General features: G+C 47.6%; 2 protein-coding genes across 2 annotated transcripts in view; both read left to right on the top strand.

The window, feature by feature from the left end:
* Positions 1-6820, top strand: part of LOC107116934 (C-factor-like) — an 11839-nt gene extending 5019 nt beyond the window's left edge. Inside the window, exons 3-5 of the mRNA XM_015418962.1 lie at positions 349-507; positions 4651-4755; positions 6655-6820. Coding sequence (XP_015274448.1) covers positions 349-507; positions 4651-4755; positions 6655-6768 — 378 coding nt within the window. The 3' untranslated portion in view covers positions 6769-6820. The remainder of the gene's footprint in view (positions 1-348; positions 508-4650; positions 4756-6654) is intronic.
* Positions 6821-14464: 7644 nt separating this feature from the next.
* The window catches only part of GFOD2 (glucose-fructose oxidoreductase domain containing 2), a 5622-nt gene continuing 2531 nt past the window's right edge, over positions 14465-17555 (top strand). Inside the window, exon 1 of the mRNA XM_015418964.1 lies at positions 14465-14804. Coding sequence (XP_015274450.1) covers positions 14546-14804 — 259 coding nt within the window. The 5' untranslated portion in view covers positions 14465-14545. The remainder of the gene's footprint in view (positions 14805-17555) is intronic.

Raw genomic sequence — 17555 nt, 5'->3', positions numbered from 1 at the left:
GGGGGGGGGGAACGTGCAGATCTGTCCTGGCAGAGGAGGGAGAGCTTGTACCTGAATAAAACTTGGTCTTAAAGGTGCCACTGGACTCTTTTGGACCGGGGTGCCTGGGGGAGCTCTGCAACTTACCTGGCTGCTTCTTGCTCTGGCTGAGGGCTGCTGAGAGCAGGGGGTGGGGCTTGTTGCATGTGCCCGCCCCCTGGGCTCTTTACTGCCGGAGCTCCACTCCTGTGCGCTCCTGCAGGAAATGACCCCTGCATCTGGCCTCTTCCTTGTGGACACCCTCACCCTGCCCCTCTGCATTCTGCTGGCTCGACAACTGCTAACTGTCTCTCCTCTCCCCGTCCCCAGGCATTTCTGCCCCTGCTGAAGACGGCAGCTGAGAGGAGTCCTCTGCAAGGACTGAGCTGCAGCAAGGCGGCCGTGGTCAACATATCCAGCACTGGAGGCTCCATAGGTCTCATGTTCCTCTGGGAAAAGATGCAGCGGGTCGGCTATCGCTGCAGTAAGGTACCTGTCGCGAAACCCGCATGAGATTCCTGATGGCAGCGAGGAAAGAATACCCCCTACCTCGATTTGTTTCTGTGATGATTTTGGTGTGCAATCAACATGCGACTTTTTACTACTTATTTGTGAGGACGTAGCATGCCTTGTGGTTGCGCTTCTGTGGTGGGCATGTCATGTTTCCGGGCAGCAGGGCGAGAAGAGGCTTTGCCAGTCTTTGCCAGCATTCCAAGAGTGGTGTAAAGACGGCAGCGCAGTCTCTGCACAACGAATGAGCTCGTAAGCGCACAGGGCCAAACGTAAAGCTAAGAAATAAGTTTGCAAAAACCTCTCAACCACACAGGCTGCTGCTCATGTCGCTGCGGATGTCCATCAACAATAACATCCGAGAGGATCACAGAATGCTCATGCAAATCCCACGGCGCATGACAGTCACAATCTCAAAGGGAGAATAATTGATTTGCCCTGCCTATAAAGTATTGCAAGGTCTAATTTCTTGCTCTGGGAAAGTTTGGCTGGAGATGAAACAAGTATGTATTCTTCCCTTGTTCATGCCTATGTTTTTTGTATTTTTGTGTGTGTGTGTGCACGTACACCTGGAGGTCATGGTGACCTCTGGTGACTGACCCCTACTGGAGGGACCTAGAGGATATTCAGAGAGGTGACTGAATGAAGCCTGCCCCTGTCTTCCCGCTTCTGGTATTCCAAAGAGGTCTCTCATCTAAGTACTAACTGCAGTCAACCCCACTTAGCTTCTGAGATATGATGAGATCGGGCTTGCCTGGGCTATCCAGGTCAGAGCCCCTTGCTCATTCCCGCCACTCCACCTCCCTCTTTTCTTGTCGTCGACCTGGTCTAAGATTTTAGGTTTTCCGATTCTTGAGAGCAGAGATTTCTAATCTGCAAAGTACTATTATTTTTATTTATCTACAAAATCTGTATCCTGCCTTTCTGCCCTTACAGTGGCCAGCGAGGCAGAAAACAATTTAGAACATACAAGATAAAATCACACTTTATAATCAACCCCCCCAGCATATACTATTAAAATAATATTTTAAAAGAGTTAAAATACATTCAAAACATAAAAAACGGCAATCCAAACAGTACCCGCATGAGATTCCTGATGGCAGCGAGGGAAGAATACCCCCTACCTTGATTTGTTTCTGTGATGGCCTTTCCACCTTGATTTTGGTGTGCAATCAACATGCGACTTTTTACTACTTATTTGTGAGGACGCAGCATGCCTTGTGGTTGCACTTCTGTGGTGGGCGTGTCATGTTTCCGGGCAGCAGGGCGAGAAGAGGCTTTGCCAGTCTTTGCCAGCATTCCACGAGTGGTGTAAAGACGGCAGCGCAGTCTCTGCACAACGAATGAGCTCGTAAGCGCACAGGGCCAAACGTAAAGCTAAGAAATAAGTTTGCAAAAACCTCTCAACCACACAGGCTGCTGCTCATGTCGCTGCGGATGTCCATCAACAATAACATCCGAGAGGATCACAGAATGCTCATGCAAATCCCACGGCGCATGACAGTCACAATCTCAAAGGGAGAATAATTGATTTGCCCTGCCTATAAAGTATTGCAAGGTCTAATTTCTTGCTCTGGGAAAGTTTGGCTGGAGATGAAACAAGTATGTATTCTTCCCTTGTTCATGCCTATGTTTTTTGTATTTTTGTGTGTGTGTGTGCACGTACACCTGGAGGTCATGGTGACCTCTGGTGACTGACCCCTACTGGAGGGACCTAGAGGATATTCAGAGAGGTGACTGAATGAAGCCTGCCCCTGTCTTCCCGCTTCTGGTATTCCAAAGAGGTCTCTCATCTAAGTACTAACTGCAGTCAACCCCACTTAGCTTCTGAGATATGATGAGATCGGGCTTGCCTGGGCTATCCAGGTCAGAGCCCCTTGCTCATTCCCGCCACTCCACCTCCCTCTTTTCTTGTCGTCGACCTGGTCTAAGATTTTAGGTTTTCCGATTCTTGAGAGCAGAGATTTCTAATCTGCAAAGTACTATTATTTTTATTTATCTACAAAATCTGTATCCTGCCTTTCTGCCCTTACAGTGGCCAGCGAGGCAGAAAACAATTTAGAACATACAAGATAAAATCACACTTTATAATCAACCCCCCCAGCATATACTATTAAAATAATATTTTAAAAGAGTTAAAATACATTCAAAACATAAAAAACGGCAATCCAAACAGTTTAGGAAGGAGGGATCATTGATGGAATGCCATATGGAACAAAAAAGTCTTCACCCACTGGCAGAAGATGGCAACAGAAGGGGATAGGGATGCCAGCTTCCAGGTGGGACCTGGAGATCCCCTGGGATTACAGCTCATTTCTAAGGATCAGTTTCCCTGGAGACAATGGATGCTTTGGAGGGTGGACTCTATGGCATTGTACCCCACTGAGGTCCCTGTCCTCCCCAGGCTCCATCCCCAAATCTCCAAGAGTTTCCCAACCTGGATCTGGCAACCCGACACCACCATCCTCCACTGGGGGCCAGTGGGGTCCTGGCAACCCTACAAAAAATCTCCCTGGGAGAGTTCTAAAGCTTTGGTGCCACTACGGAGAAGGCCCTGTTTTGGGTTGCCCACCTGCCTAATCTTAGAAGGAGGGGCTACCCAAAGCAAGGCCTCCGAAGAGGACTCTAGTGCTTGGGCAGGTTCATAATTCTGTACCTTTCTCTGTAATCCTGTTTCTTAAAAGGAAGTTGGTTTCCTTTTGTGAGCATACCCAGGTGGCGGAGAAAGGCAGGTCCATATTTCCCTCGGGTACAGCAGCCACTGTGGTGAACCGTCCTTGCAAACAGCAGAACTTGCCAAGGTCTTGAGGGCAGTGCTAGGGCTGGACAAAAGGACCCCCCGCCAAGGACCTTACAGGCTGAAAAACACTGCTTCCAATCTTCGTGGTTAGTGCTGTATGGAAGAGGTGGCCCAAGTCAAAGCAAGCGGGTCAACGTCCAAGCCCTAAAAAAGATAATGGGCGCTGTTATACGTTTTCTGTCTTATTCAGACCCAACTTCTGTGCTAGTCAGGCATATCCTTGGATTTTTCTCCATTTCCTGAGAACAAGCACTTTTTGTATTTTTGTGTGTGTGTGTGCACCTGCACCTGCACCTGGAGGTCATGGGGACCTCTGGTGACTGACCCTACTGGAGGGGCCTAGAGGATATTCAGAGAGGTGACTGAATGAAGCCTGCCCCTGTCTTCCCGCCTCTGGTATTCCGAGGAGGTCTCTAATCCAAGTACTAACCGCAGTCAACCCCACTTAGCTTCTGAGATATGATGAGATCGGGCTTGCCTGGGCTATCCAGGTCAGGGCCAGTGTTCCCTCTAAGCTGAGTTAGTGTGAGCTAGCTCACAATTTTTTAGCCTCTGGCTCACACATTTTTGTCTTAGCTCAGGAAGGATGGCTCCAGAGCAAACCAATTTATGCAGCAGCCAAATCTCCTGCTCACAGCTTTAATGCCAATAGCTCACAAAGTAAAATTTTTGCTCACAGGGCTCCATAGCTTAGAGGGAGCATTGGTCAGGGCCCCTTGCTCATTTCTTTTCTTGTCGTCGACCTGGTCTCAGATTTTAGGTTTTCCGATTCTTGAGAGCAGAGGTGCCGGAACTCTCAAGAGGGAAATGAAGTTTTCGATCTGTATACTGAAAACTCATGAACTTTTAAACATTTTAAAAATAATTTTGTCAGAGAGGTTCCGGAACTCTGCTCCAGCGAGTTCCCCCAGAAAAAAAAGTCCTCCATATCTGCTCACTGAGGACACACACATCTGACAGAATGGGTGCTAGTCCACGAAAGCTTTTGCCGGGAGAAAAATCTGTGAGTCTTCAAGGTGCTGCCGAGGTTCTGTTCTTTGGCTGTAGCTTTCTAGCACAGTCTGCCCTGTGGAGTGCCTGAGATGATGATCGCCTAGCTGTAATTCTCCTTAGTGTTTAATTGCTGGTTCCTACATTTCCTTGTTTTCTGCGGGGTCCCAGCTTCTTAAGGGGTTTCACGCCTCCTGTTCCATTTTAGGCCCCACGGCAGAGTAAGGTGGAGTCACTGGTAGTGATTTATCTGATGCTTCCCTCCCACGCCTTTTCCCTCTGTGCATTCTCTTCTCATGGTGTGTGTGTGTGTGTGCATTTTTCCCCTGTAGGCTGCTCTGAACATGCTCACCAAATGCCAGTCACGGGTGTACCAAGACTATGGAATTCTGTGCCTTTGCATCCATCCTGGCTGGGTGAAAACCGGAACAGCAGAGGTAACCGCTTTAACCTTTGAACAGTTACTTACTTATTTGAATGCATGTTTGATCCGGCCCTTTCTGGTGGTGTACGTGGTTCTCCCCCCTCTCCATTTTATCCTCACAGTGACCCTGGGAAGTAGGTTAGGATGAGAGAAAATGACTCAGCCAGTTTGGTGCAGTGGTTAGGAGCATGGACTTTAATCTGGGAGAGCCGGGTTTGATTCCCCACTCCTTCACACTCCTTCACGTGCAGCTGCTGGTGTGACCTTGGGTCAGTCATAAGTTCCTTCAGAGCTGTTCTCTCAATGGCAGTTCTTGAGAGAGCTCTCTCAGCCACACCTACCTCACAGGGTGTCTGTTGTTGGGGGGAAGGGAAAGGGATTGTAAACCGCTCTGAGACTCTTTCAGGTAGTGAAGGGCAGGGTATACTAGATCCAATCTCTTCTCTCTTCTTCTTTATGACCCAACCACTAAGTCTCAGGGCAAGAGGTGATCTGAACTTGGGTTTCCTTGGTCCTAAGCTAACACTCTAAACCCTTCCACCGTGCTAGTTCAAGAAAGGGGGGGACACACGCCCACATGTGCATAGAAAACCAACGCTGGATCCCCTAAAAGAACCTGGGCGTTTTAGTCTTCTGTTGATTCATACAGATGAGAAAGGAGGAATGGAGATTTGGGGGAAGCAAACTGAGCAATGCACAACTAGGTCTGCGTCCTTCATTGGGGATGCGAAAATGTCCCCTGTTGGTATCCCTGCTAGCTTCAGTTGCGGGTGGCATTTGTAGATAAGTGGCAGAACAGAACAGGCTGTCTGCACGTCATGGGGCCCAAGAAGAAGAAGAAGAGATTGGATTTATACCCCGCCCTTCACTTGGAGTCTCAGAGCGGTTTACAAACTCCTTTCCCTTCCCCTCCCCACAACAGACACCCTGTGAGGTGGGTGGGGCTGAGAGAACTCTGACACAAACTGCTCTTTTTCAAGGACAGCTGTGCCAGAGCTTGTGACTGACCCAAGGTCACATCAGCAGGTGCAAGTGGAGGAGTGGGGAATCAAACCTGGTTCTCCCAGATTAGAGTCCGCGCACTTAACCACTACACCAAACTGGCTCACCAAGCTGAATTCCTTTGGGTCTCAAAGACATTAGAAACCCACAGGAGAGGCACAGGATGCTTGAGGATCCGCCTTGTGGATAATATTCCAGACTGCTCTCAAAGCAGGTTGGTCAGATTTCTGCTGGAGCAGAGCCGCTTCCCATCAGTATGAAGACTTTACCGGCTCTGTATCAGGCACAGCCCCTGCTGCAGGGAGCCACACAACACCATCAAAACATCCAGCCCTTCCAGGGTTTGCGTACATAGTTGGTGCTTTTCCATCCCACCCTTCAAGGAGCTCAGGGCAGCATGCACAGCTCTCCCATCCTCCATTTTATCCTCACAACAACCCTGTGAGGTAGGGTGGGCTTAAAGAGGATGACTGACCCAAGCTCATCCAGTAACATCCTTTTTTCTTTTTGGTGAGTATTTGTGTGTGTGTGTGTCCACATGCCTGGAAGTCATGGTTGACTTCTGGCAGCCCCTAGTGGGGCGTGGACGTTCAGAGAGGTGGCTGTGATATTACCTGCCTCTGCATCCCCGGCCCTGGTATTCCTTGGAGGTCTCCCATCCATGTACTTGCCAGGGTTGGTCCTACTTAGCTTAACTTCCAAGATCTGATGAGACCAGGCTTGCCCGGGCTACCCAGGTCAGAGTCTCATCCAGCAGCTTTTATGGCAAGCGGGGATCTGAAACTTGGTACCCCCCAGTCTTAATCCAGCATTCTAATCACTGCATCACACGACAGTACTAGACAGTGCCTGAATTGGCAGGCATGCCCCCCTCCACACACGGCTAACAAGATTTGTTTTTTTGCGGCAGGCAGATCTGACCGAGGAAGAGAACGCACGAGGAATCGTTCATGTCCTTGCCACGCTTTCTGAGAAGGATAACGGGACCTTTGTGGACTGGGAAGGACGCCCACTTCCTTGGTGAAAGATTTCCCTCACGCCACCCAAGGGCTTCTGACAGAATCCCCAATAAACCACCTGAGCTCTGAAATAAAATGTCTTTAGCGTTTTCATTCTCTCCCCCCCCCCCAAATATATTCAACATAAGAATCGGGGCAGGGAGAAACATGAGGCCTGGTTGGTCATTCCCAAGGTGACATGGCTTCAACTTAACGCAGCTGCAGGCCTACCACTTCCCAAACAAGCTTGTTGATCAAGTGGGTATGATCCTCAGGCTGCCTTCAGACTACTTGCCAAGTGTTTTTAGGAAGTGGGCATAGTAGGGTTGTCAGGTCCCCCCTGGCCACCGGTGGGGCTTCGGAGGGGTAGGGTTGCCAGATCCAGGTGGGGAAGGTTCTGGAGATTTGAGGATGGAGCCTGGGGAGGACAGGGACCTCAGCAGGGTACAATGCCAGAGAGTCCACCTTCCAAAGCATCCATTTTCTGCAGGGGAACTGATGTCTGTAGTCTGGAGATGAGCTGGAATCCCGGGGGATCCCCAGGCCCCACCTGGAGGCTGGCATCCTGAGGTACAGCCAAGTGAGGCTTTTGCCCAGCAAGGCTTTGGGTTGGCCACTGGAGATTTAATTGGCTGTGCAGATTTTGAAGAACGTAACTGTAGCGGCAGCTGCTGCCACAGCACAAGTATCTTCACAGTTTGACTGAAGGTATGTGGTGGCGGCAGCCATTTTGTGGCCATGCCAGCCACACTGTGTCAGAATTCCAAAGGTACCCACAAGCTGAGAGAGGCTGAGGACCCTGCTTCAGACATTACACTAGAAGGGGGTTTGACCTAAACTGCAGTTCAATGTGCCATCTGACTGCTGGCTGCCCTTTGGTTAGGAGGGCAGAAGAACCCTGGGATTCTTAACCAGAATGACATCCCCGTGTGTGAATCCCGGTTTGTAGTAACTTCATTTAGTCCCTGTGTCCAAATGCAGGACTCCCAGCCAATTGCTGCTCCATTCAGTAACCCTGGTCCCCCAAGGCACAGAGTTGTAGTTGCAGATTGGCCATAACCCCCCCCCCCAAAAAAAAACCTTTGCCACTCCTGCTGTTGCCTCTCACGGGCAGGAAACCAGGATTTCTGAGGTGAGTAGTTTTGACTACTGCACAGACTGCAATTATTCACCAGTCCCCTCTTTACAACTCTGGTTCATCAGGGCCAGTGTTCCCTCTAAGCTGAGTTAGTGTGAGCTAGCTCACAGTTTTTTAGCCTCTGGCTCACACATTTCTGTCTTAGCTCAGGAAGGATGGCTCCAGAGCAAACTAATTTATGCAGCAGCCAAGTTGCTCGCTCACAACTTTAATGCCAGTAGTTCACAAAGTAGAATTTTTGCTCACAAGACTCCATAGCTTAGAGGGAACATTGAAATGTTTGGTATAGCGGTTAAGTGTGCGGACTCTAATCTGGGAGAACCGGGTTTGATTCCCCACTCCTCCACTTGCACCTGTTGGATGACTCTGGGCAAGCCATAGTTCTGACAAGAGCTGTCCTTGAAAGGGCAGTCCTCGAAAGAGCTCTCTCAGCCCCACCTATCTCACAGGGTGTCTGTTGGGGGGAGGGGAAGGGAAAGGAGTATGTAAGCAGAGACTCGTGAGATATGAGAGGTTCTAGGTTGAAACCTTTTTAATCCAAGGAGCATCTGTTATTCTTGCCTCCTCCTCCACTGTTGTTCTCACAACAACCCAGTGGGGTGGGCTGAGAGAGCGACTGGCTAAAGTTGCCAACAGCTTGGACATTAAAAAGTGTCCTGTCCCCTTAAAAAGAGGATTAATTTTTATTTTTTTATTTATGTAGCGTCTGCAGATTACAGGATATAACCAGTGCAATCAAGAGTGCGTAAAATAACCAATGAGCAATGCAATAGGGCTGCCGTTACAGACGTAGGTATATTATAAATAACACCAAAAGCGGATTACAGGGTAAAGACAATGTTGTAGGGTTGCCAGGTCCCCCCGGCCACTGGTGGGGATTTGGGGGGGGGGGGGGGGGTTGCCAAATCCAGGTTGGGAAACTCCAGGAGATTTGGGGGTGGATCCTGGGGAAGGCCTGGGATTGTACTGGGGTACAGTGCCATATAGCTCACCCTCCAGAGGATTCATTTTCTCCACAGCAACTGATCTCTGTAGTCTAGAGATGAGCTGTAATTCCAGGGGATCCCCAGGTCCCACCTGGAGCCTGGCATCCCTACAGTGTTGTAGAGCAGCTGACACGTACAATCATCACTGCGATGGACTATTCCGTGGTGGCTTCTTGGGCTGCTCGTTCCATTACAGTTCTAACCTTTTTTTAAAAAAAATGCCCTCTAGAAAACTTTCGGTTTTGCACATTTTGTGGAATGACAGAAGCCGAGAGCTCCCCGGACCTCCTCAGGCAAGACCAGCCCACATGGTCATATTCCGCCTTCCAGTGCTGAGTGGGAGCGACCGGTGAGCATGCATGCCCATGAGCAGATGCAAGGCAGGATGTTTGAAAAGTACGCAGAAGGACCAGTGATTTCAGCCTAGCGTACTTTATTAGATCAAGAACAAGACAACCCTAGCCGCCGGCTTATATCCCCGTAAATCCACCACCCAGAACACTCCCCCCCCACCACTTCCCAATAGGTCGTAACTAGTGGCCAAGAGTCCCATAGGCTCTCGGAGGGAGCCTAGCCCTCTGGTTGGTGCGGGCTAGGATCTCCATCTCGGAGTGAAGCTGGATGCTTGCTCTTGACAGCGTGGTGGCCAAGCTGACCACACGGGTCGGAACTTGATACATTACAATGTTGTTTACCAGGTGAAATTATTTCCCTCCGTGCCCTGAAAAGCTTCACCTGCCCATTTCACCACCATGCTGTTAAAGAGGCAGGAGGGCATATCATATTTTACCTCCGGATCTTTGGCAAGTTGGCAACCCTATTCTCCCCCCCCAACCCCCCCCCCCCAACCCCCTACTGGCCAGCATATTATCGGTGGAACGCCCAAGTTTCTGAACGCGCCTGCTGCAGCCGAGACACCCCCAAAGACATTTGCAAAAAAATAAAATGTCGCGGCTCCTTTAAGAGGCAACCGCTAACAGAACCCCTCCCTATCTTTCCCTTTCCTCACCCGCCGCTCTCCTTGCGCGTGCGCACGAGCCCTCGAGCCGCCTGGGCGGTGGGAGACCTGACTGTGGCCGGTACGTTGTGCCGTTTCGAGAGGAGGACGTGGTGGGGGAGGTACGCGCGCACGCGTACGGGAGCGAGTGGGGAGGGGGGCACTGCGGCCCTCAGGTACAATTCGTGTCCCTTTCTCTTGGTCTGTATCCTTCCGCGTGCGAAAAAAAGGGGTTCTTAAGGTAAATAAGGTCTTAAGGTCAATGTGATTTTTTAAAAAAAACTCTCAGTGTGTGTAGGAGAGTTGGGGGCGGTTGTGGTGGGGTGTGTAAAAGCGTTGCACTGCGGAGGAAGAATTGGAGAGGGTGGAGCCAGACGGAAAGGAAAGCCTGGAGAAGGGGGGTGGCTTAAAGAGGTAAATGGCTAGGTGATGGTGTGAAGGGGAGAAGTAAACCGGAGGGGGGGGCAGGAAGGATGGGTGTGCGTTGGTGTAAACTATACTTTAGCTAGGATTTTTGTGGTGCTTTCAGGAGAAAGACGAATCCTATTCCAGTATAGGTTTTCCTGGAATTTTTTTAAAAAGTCTTTTAAATGCCACAACAAGGCTTCTGTTTGCTTTGCTTGCAACGGGTTAAAAAAAGAGGGGGGGGAGCACACCTCTGGCCCAACGGTGTGAGGCTAATAGTGATAGTCCTGCCTTCTGCCCACTCTGATCAAAAATTGCCCCCCCGGTGTGTTACTATTTTTCACCATCGAAGTTGTTAATGTTATGAAGCACCTAAAACCTGTATGTGTTGAACTAAAAAAAATTAAGCACCAGAGCTCAAAGAATTCATACAGTTCATGGGGACTTTTGGCTGGTGTCCCAGTTGATCTCCCCTTGTCGTTATTTGGTCTCTTTTCCTTCGGGTTTCCTACTCCGCCGCCTTTCCTTGGGCATACCTTTCATTTTCCAACAGCTCCTCCCTTCCCAGTTGTGCTGTTGTCTGTTTATTGACTGAACAAGAGAACACGCTCAGCTGTATAGCTTTAGAAATATTTCCTTGTAAATCGCCAAAGCCTTTTGGTGTATGGGTTGCTTCTCTCTCTCTCACTCTCTCTTTTTAAAATGTGCCTGCGGTCATATATAATACAAAGGCAAGAAACGTGTAGGAAGGTGCTTTCCCGGCTTGTTGCAGATTTTGAAGGAGAGTTTGGGGAGAGTGATTAAGAGCGCTGGCCCGGTAGAAAAGGCTATAAGAGCAGTAGAGTGTGGAAAATTGGAAAAGGTCAGGGTTTGGGGAGAACATGAAGGGATTGTGAAGAGGAGAGGGGTTGCCATTGGTGTATAGAGGTGTAAATGGAGATGGGAATGAAGGTATAGAAGTCAAGAGAGTGAAGGAAGGGGGGAGTAAGGAAAGTTACTTTTATAATTGTTCTCATTGGGTAATAAATCCCTGTTGGTCAGTTGCGGCAAAGCAAAACAGAAGGCCAGTGACATCTTACAGCCTAGCAAAATTTATTCCAGTATGAGCTTTTGTGAGTTAGAACTTTACTTCATGAGTCCACGTATAATGAGGACATCGGTATTATTTGTTTGCTTAATTTGTTTGCTTGCTTCATTTATACTGCACTTTTCTCCTTAATGGAAACTCGAAATGGCTTACAACATTCTCCCTTTCTCCATTTTATCCAATAACCTTGTGAGGTAGGCTAGGCTGAGAGAGTGTGAGTGGCCCAAGGTTGCCCAGCAGGCTTCCATGGCCGAGTGGGGATTCGACCTTCAGTCTTCCAGATCTCAGTCCAACTCTAACCAACCCATCATGCTATTAAGTTTGCATGATGTACTAGGTGCTTTACAGATGTTATTACTTTCATGCAATTGGGGCCTTAGGGAAGTCTGGAGTTGGTTTAGATGTCATTTGAATGATTGTTTAAGAATTCAGGATTGGGAATTTTACTTCCTTGCCTTTGTAGGCTTACTGTTTGTTCACTTGCTCAGTCTCCCAGCTGGCCAGCCTTCCCACCTGCTCCTGTGTCCAGGCCAGAGGGTGAAATGTAGGAAGCAAAAAATGATGTGATGCAACACATCAGCACCTTCGGGAAATATAATTTCTACCCTTCCCCCAAAACTCCCAGATGTATCAGGTGATGGCCTAACAGCCTTATGCATTATCACTCTGGCCTTCCATGCAGTTAGCAGTTCTGAATGGGAAAACTTCTCCTGCACATTTCTGTTGGACAAGTGCTGGTCTGAATGGTGTACGTGATAATGTGATGCTTGTTTCCTAGCAGGGCATTAGTATGAAATGACATACTTCAGAGTAGATTCAGGTGGGCAGTCATGTTGGTCTGAAGCAAAATAACAACATTCAAGTTCAGTGACATCTTTAGGACCAACTTTAACTTTGTTGGTCTTAAAGGTGCCACTGAATTTGAATTTTATTCTTATACTTCAGAGTGTCTGAAGTCTTTTATCTTTATTCAGTACTTCCTCATAACAATCAACCCTTTTCTCAATCTGTGAGGATGGTTGATTTGGAGAGGGATCAATACCTGTCCATTTCTACTTATTCTTGGAGTAGTTAGTACCTCCTTGTGTCTTCTTGTTGTTGTTGTTGTTGTTCAGTCGCACAGTCGAGTCCGACTCTTCGCGACCCCATGGACCAGATCACGCCAGGCCTTCCAGTCTTCCACCGTCCTCTGAAGTTTGCTCAACTTCATGTTCGTTGCATCTATGACACTGTCTAACCATCTCAATCTTTGCCGTCCCCATCTTCTTTGACCTTCAATCTTTCCCAGCATCAGGGTCTTCTCCAGTGAGTGCTCCCTTCTCATTTGGTGGCCAAAGTATTTGAGCTTCAGTTTCATTATCCGGCCTTCCAGGGAACAGTCAGGGTTGATTTCTTTTAGGATTGACTGATTTGATCTTCGTGCAGTCCTTGTGTCTTACTTAATGTTTCCTTTCCTTAACTTGATTCTGATTTTATAGTTTCTCAGGTAGAAATTAAGTGTGCATGTACGTGATACTTATAAAGATTTTGAAATGATGTTGTACAAGCCTTTCATATCATACAGGTATGAAACATACGGATATGAAAATAAAATATAGCAGATATGAAAATAAAGTATAGCAAGATTAAATAGCCAGAATGCTGTACCCTCTGATTAAAATACAATGAATGCATCAAATAATATGTAGTGCTTCTGTTTATTAGATGTCCATTAAAGATGTTTTCAGATATTTTGCCATTCCTCCCTCCCTTCTTTTACTTTGTACATGGAAATTGTAGATCTAGAAGAGTTGGTTAACTTTGACATTTTAGTTATACTTCCATTTAACAGCCCAATCTCTTGGGAGTTAGCTTGCAGTATGACTTCAATAGCATCACATTCTTGTTGTAATTCGGAATAGCTTTGGGCAGCCAGCTAAAGTCACATTTAAATGTTTTCTATTGGAAAGATATGTGGGGGACAGAGCCCTATCTTAAGTGGTGAGTTTCAAGCAAGAGAGCAATTGTGTGTAGGCTAAGAAGTTTTGGGAAGTCCCTGGTTCAAATGCCACCTAAAACCATGAATTCACTAGGTTGCTCTAGAGCTTTAAAGCCCTGTATGGTCAGGGTCCGGCTTACCTTAGGGACCGCCTCTCCCCGCATGTTCCCCCAAGGGCACTACGGTCGGGGAACCAAAATTCCAGGGCCCAGAAACATCAAATTTGCGGTTACCAGGGCTAGGGCGTTTTCGGTGGCGGCTCCTACCTGGTGGAATGAGCTCCCAGAAGAGTTCCGCAGGGCCTGTAAAACGGAGCTCTTCCGCCAGGCCTTTGAATAGGAGCCACCACCACCATCTTTATGCCACCATTATGACCATCATTCCATCTACGCCCCCCCCCCTTTATTCCTGCAAACAGAGCGGGTACTATTGGGGGGCGCGAGATGTTCCTGGCAGAGGACAACGCTGTAGGGATGTATATTGTCGCTGTTATATATTGTTATTATTGCTGTTTGTTGTTTCTAGTATAAATAATTATAGAACCCCATCTTGAATTTTATAGCTAAGTATTTCTGGAGCACCGTAAAGAAATTTTTAGCGAACTGTATTTATTGTATTTTATATTTACTGTATTGTTTTAATGTTTTAACTTGGGCACTCGTGCCCCTTGTGAGCCGCCCTGAGCCTTTGGGGAGGGCAAGATACAAATCCAAAGATAAAATAAATAAATAAATAAATAAATAAAAGTCATGCTCTCATCTTTGCTTTCTGCCATCCGTACTATGGAGGTAATAATACATGGAATTCTTGTAAGGATTAGAATCAATTTGAACCTTCAAAAACGTTATGGAAATGCTTTAATTTCATTAGATGACACATCCTTGAAATTTTCTTTGCAATAATAGGTGTTGCCGGCATAGTATATTAAATGAGTGCAAGCTCTGAAAATAAGAGGAAACCCAGTTTGATAATGAGCAGCTGCGTCCAACTTGAGTCTTTAATGACCCACACTGGACTGTGCTTGTCTTGCTGTCGAGCACTAGGAGCCAGTCGCTTTATGTGGAGCGTGTGAAAGATGCCAGGCGTTAATATTCACTCTCTCTTTTTCCTTCCTGCCTGTTTTAGGAGCCGTGGATGAAACAGGATGCTGAGCTGTTTGGTCTGTGCGCCTGAGGCTTGCGCTGGGGCATCTCCTTGTGAAAACCGCACACGATGAAAATGCTTCCCGGCGTGGGGGTGTTTGGGACCGGGAGCACCGCTCGGGTGCTGGTTCCTCTGCTGCGGGCAGAAGGCTTCTCCATCGAGGCCCTCTGGGGGAAGACCGAAGAGGAAGCCAAGCAGCTGGCTGAGGAAATGAATATTTCCTTCTATACCAGCCGGACCGATGATGTTCTGCTGCATCAGGATGTGGACCTGGTTTGCATCAACATCCCCCCACCGCTGACCCGACAAATTGCCGTGAAAGCTCTAGGTACTGTTATATTGCCTGTTGCACTGGAGCAAGTTGTTCTGGCTCTCGAAGGAGACCCGCTTCCTCTGTTGTATACAGCAACTGGTATCCGATGGTGGTTGCTGTGTAATTGACGACCGTACCGTAAACCATATGTTTCACTTCAGAGCGTTACTTTTGTATCACATGGCTGTGATATCCTGCAAAAATCTAGTGTGAGTGAGGATAGTCATAGAGCAGAATGTGCCGGTGGAAAGTGCTGTGAAATGTCAGCCAACTTAGGGCAACCCCATAGGATTTTCAAGGCAAGAGAAAAACAGAGGGGGGTGGCCTTTGCCTGCCTCTCTGTAGCAGCCCTGGACTTCCTCGGTGGTCTCCCACCCAAGTACTAACCAGGGCCAATTCTGCTTAGCTTCTGAGACCTGATGAAATAGAGCTAGCCTGGGCCAGAACAAAGTGTTGTGTTACAAAAATAAGCGACTTCCTGTCTTGATTTGTGGATACCAACTGGGGTGACGTGGGAGGGGAGCCTACTGCACGCACCAATATGTAATGTCCGACATAGTGGGGAAATGATTCACTGGAACCCATTTCTGCTGTTGTTATGGATAAGTTTTCAATGGGTTAGTTAGCCTTTCTGAGGACTGGACAGTAATTCATTCCTTATTCAACAGAAGTAACAGGGTGAGAGCGGCAATCCCCCCCCCCCCCACATTTTGTCATGGGGGGGAGCCGCAAACCCCCCCCCACCCCAATTTTGTCAGGCAAGCATCAGTATAGGAGAGGAAATGTTGCAGTTAGGTACTCACAGAAAGGACGCAGAGCCCAGTCGTTTGTCTGTGTGCATCCTTTCCGGTTATTACAAGTATGGCAGAGACTTCTGTGTTTGATAAACAGGAAGCAGCAAGGTGAAAGTATCTCTTGGAACAGATTTCACATTCTTTCTTAAACGGGGTTGACACAAGCAGGCAGGCCTCCAAAACAAGGATGGTTTTTACAGAGGTTAGAAGGGGAATCTTTATAAACATGTGATTAAATTAAGTTTCCGCATTCCCACAGCCCCCGAAGGACAGAGCAAAATACACCAGTGTATTCCTTCACTGACCACTAGGCGTCTGCAGAGACCACGTCATGATATCTTGTTTCCCCACACTCATGGATCCAGGAGAAATTCTGCAGAAGGGGAAATGGCTGCTACCTCTTGGTGTGGTTTGATATTCTTCCAGAAGCGAAAGGCTTATTAAACTTTATAGGGAACACCGGCAAGAAATCTGGGCTTGGTGCTTGTTAGAGTGCAGAATGAAACTCAGCAGCTGCTTCGCCAGTCGCTGAGCAGCCGATCTTGGCTTCTGTTGATGAGACTGGAACTTGAAGCAGGGAAGGGGCTCAGGTTGGCCATACTGATTTCTGAAGGACAATTTAGTTTTACTTGAAAAGTGTTCCGGGAGCAAATGCTTCTTTAGTGCTAAAAAAGGATAATTGGCTGTCTAAATGCAGAGCGGATGGGATTGGTGGTGGTGGGGAGTGTCCCATTCCTGTGAGTCAAGCTGATTCTCTCAAGGCCGCAGTGTGGTACAAAACTGCATGTGCAAATTTGAAGGGATCCTGCAAAATTTATCACAACTGGGACTTGAGACCAAAATGCAGACATGACGCTCGGGGTATGGCAGGGACTTGGTGGAACCCTGCTATTGTCTGCCTTCATAATAAGAGTATTTTTGAAGCGCCTCAAGAATTAAACTCTGTGCAAAACATTAAAAAAAAAAAAGATGCCCTGTTCACTGGCCTTGCAGTCTTAATTTAGACAGAAATAAAATCAGCAGACTAAAAACCGGAGGAGGAGGTCAAAAGTAATTAGTCATAGGTCAATTGAAACAAATGTGTCTTAGGGCTTTTTTTTTTTTTAACGAGGATCAGTTAAATGAATATTGGCTGCTGTAGATAAGGAACAATAAGAGGAAAAGCGTGAAGATAGGAAATGGAGGGAGAGAGGCAGAGTTTAACAAGCAATTAAGAACCAGAAGAATGCAAGGCCTGGGGAGGAGACTGTGGAGATAGCAGAGGCTGGAGATAAGCCGGAGCTTGAGGATAATGAATATGCTTCATAACAAGCTGCGGAATCTTAAATTGAATTCAGAAAGGAAGCGCGTGAAAACAGCATGAAAACTTGACTGAATGGGCAGGCAGGACAAAAAACAGAACAGGTTGCAGAATGCAAAATGGAAACAAGAGGCTGAAGGTAGGAATAGAGGGTGTGTGTAAAGTGCCATCAAGTCACAGCCGTCTTAGTGACCCGGAAACGAAGTGGTTTGCCATCGCCTGCCTCTGTGTAGCAACCTTGGACTTCATTGGTGGTCTCCCATCCCAAGAACTAACCCTTTTTCACTTTTGAGAAGATTGGGCTAGCCTAGGCCATCCAGATCAGGGCAAGAAATAGGGACAGCTGGCTAAAACTCAGAGAAGGGCAGTTTATAAATTGAAATTATAAATTAATAAATATAAAAGAGCACTACAGTTGAGGCAAAATATAACCCCCCCAAAATGGGCAGAATCAACAGAAAGATGGGATTTGAGGCCGAATCCTTCATGTTAGGAGATCTAATATCATTAGCCTGGAAGCTCTGATATTTTAGAAAGTGTTATAAGCATGGAATCAGGGCCATGAAATGCCTGTGCCGTGGTCCAGCTGTGTTTAAGCTCTGATGCTCTTTGAGTTTGGAAAAGGTTCACAGAAAAAAAAGCAGTTCAGATTAATAATACTTTTCCAGGTAT

The sequence above is a fragment of the Gekko japonicus genome, unplaced genomic scaffold (assembly GCF_001447785.1).
Source record: "Gekko japonicus isolate JY-2015 unplaced genomic scaffold, Gekko_japonicus_V1.1 scaffold2911, whole genome shotgun sequence".
Lineage (NCBI taxonomy): Eukaryota > Metazoa > Chordata > Lepidosauria > Squamata > Gekkonidae > Gekko > Gekko japonicus.
This window is presented reverse-complemented; position numbering and strand designations above follow the sequence as displayed.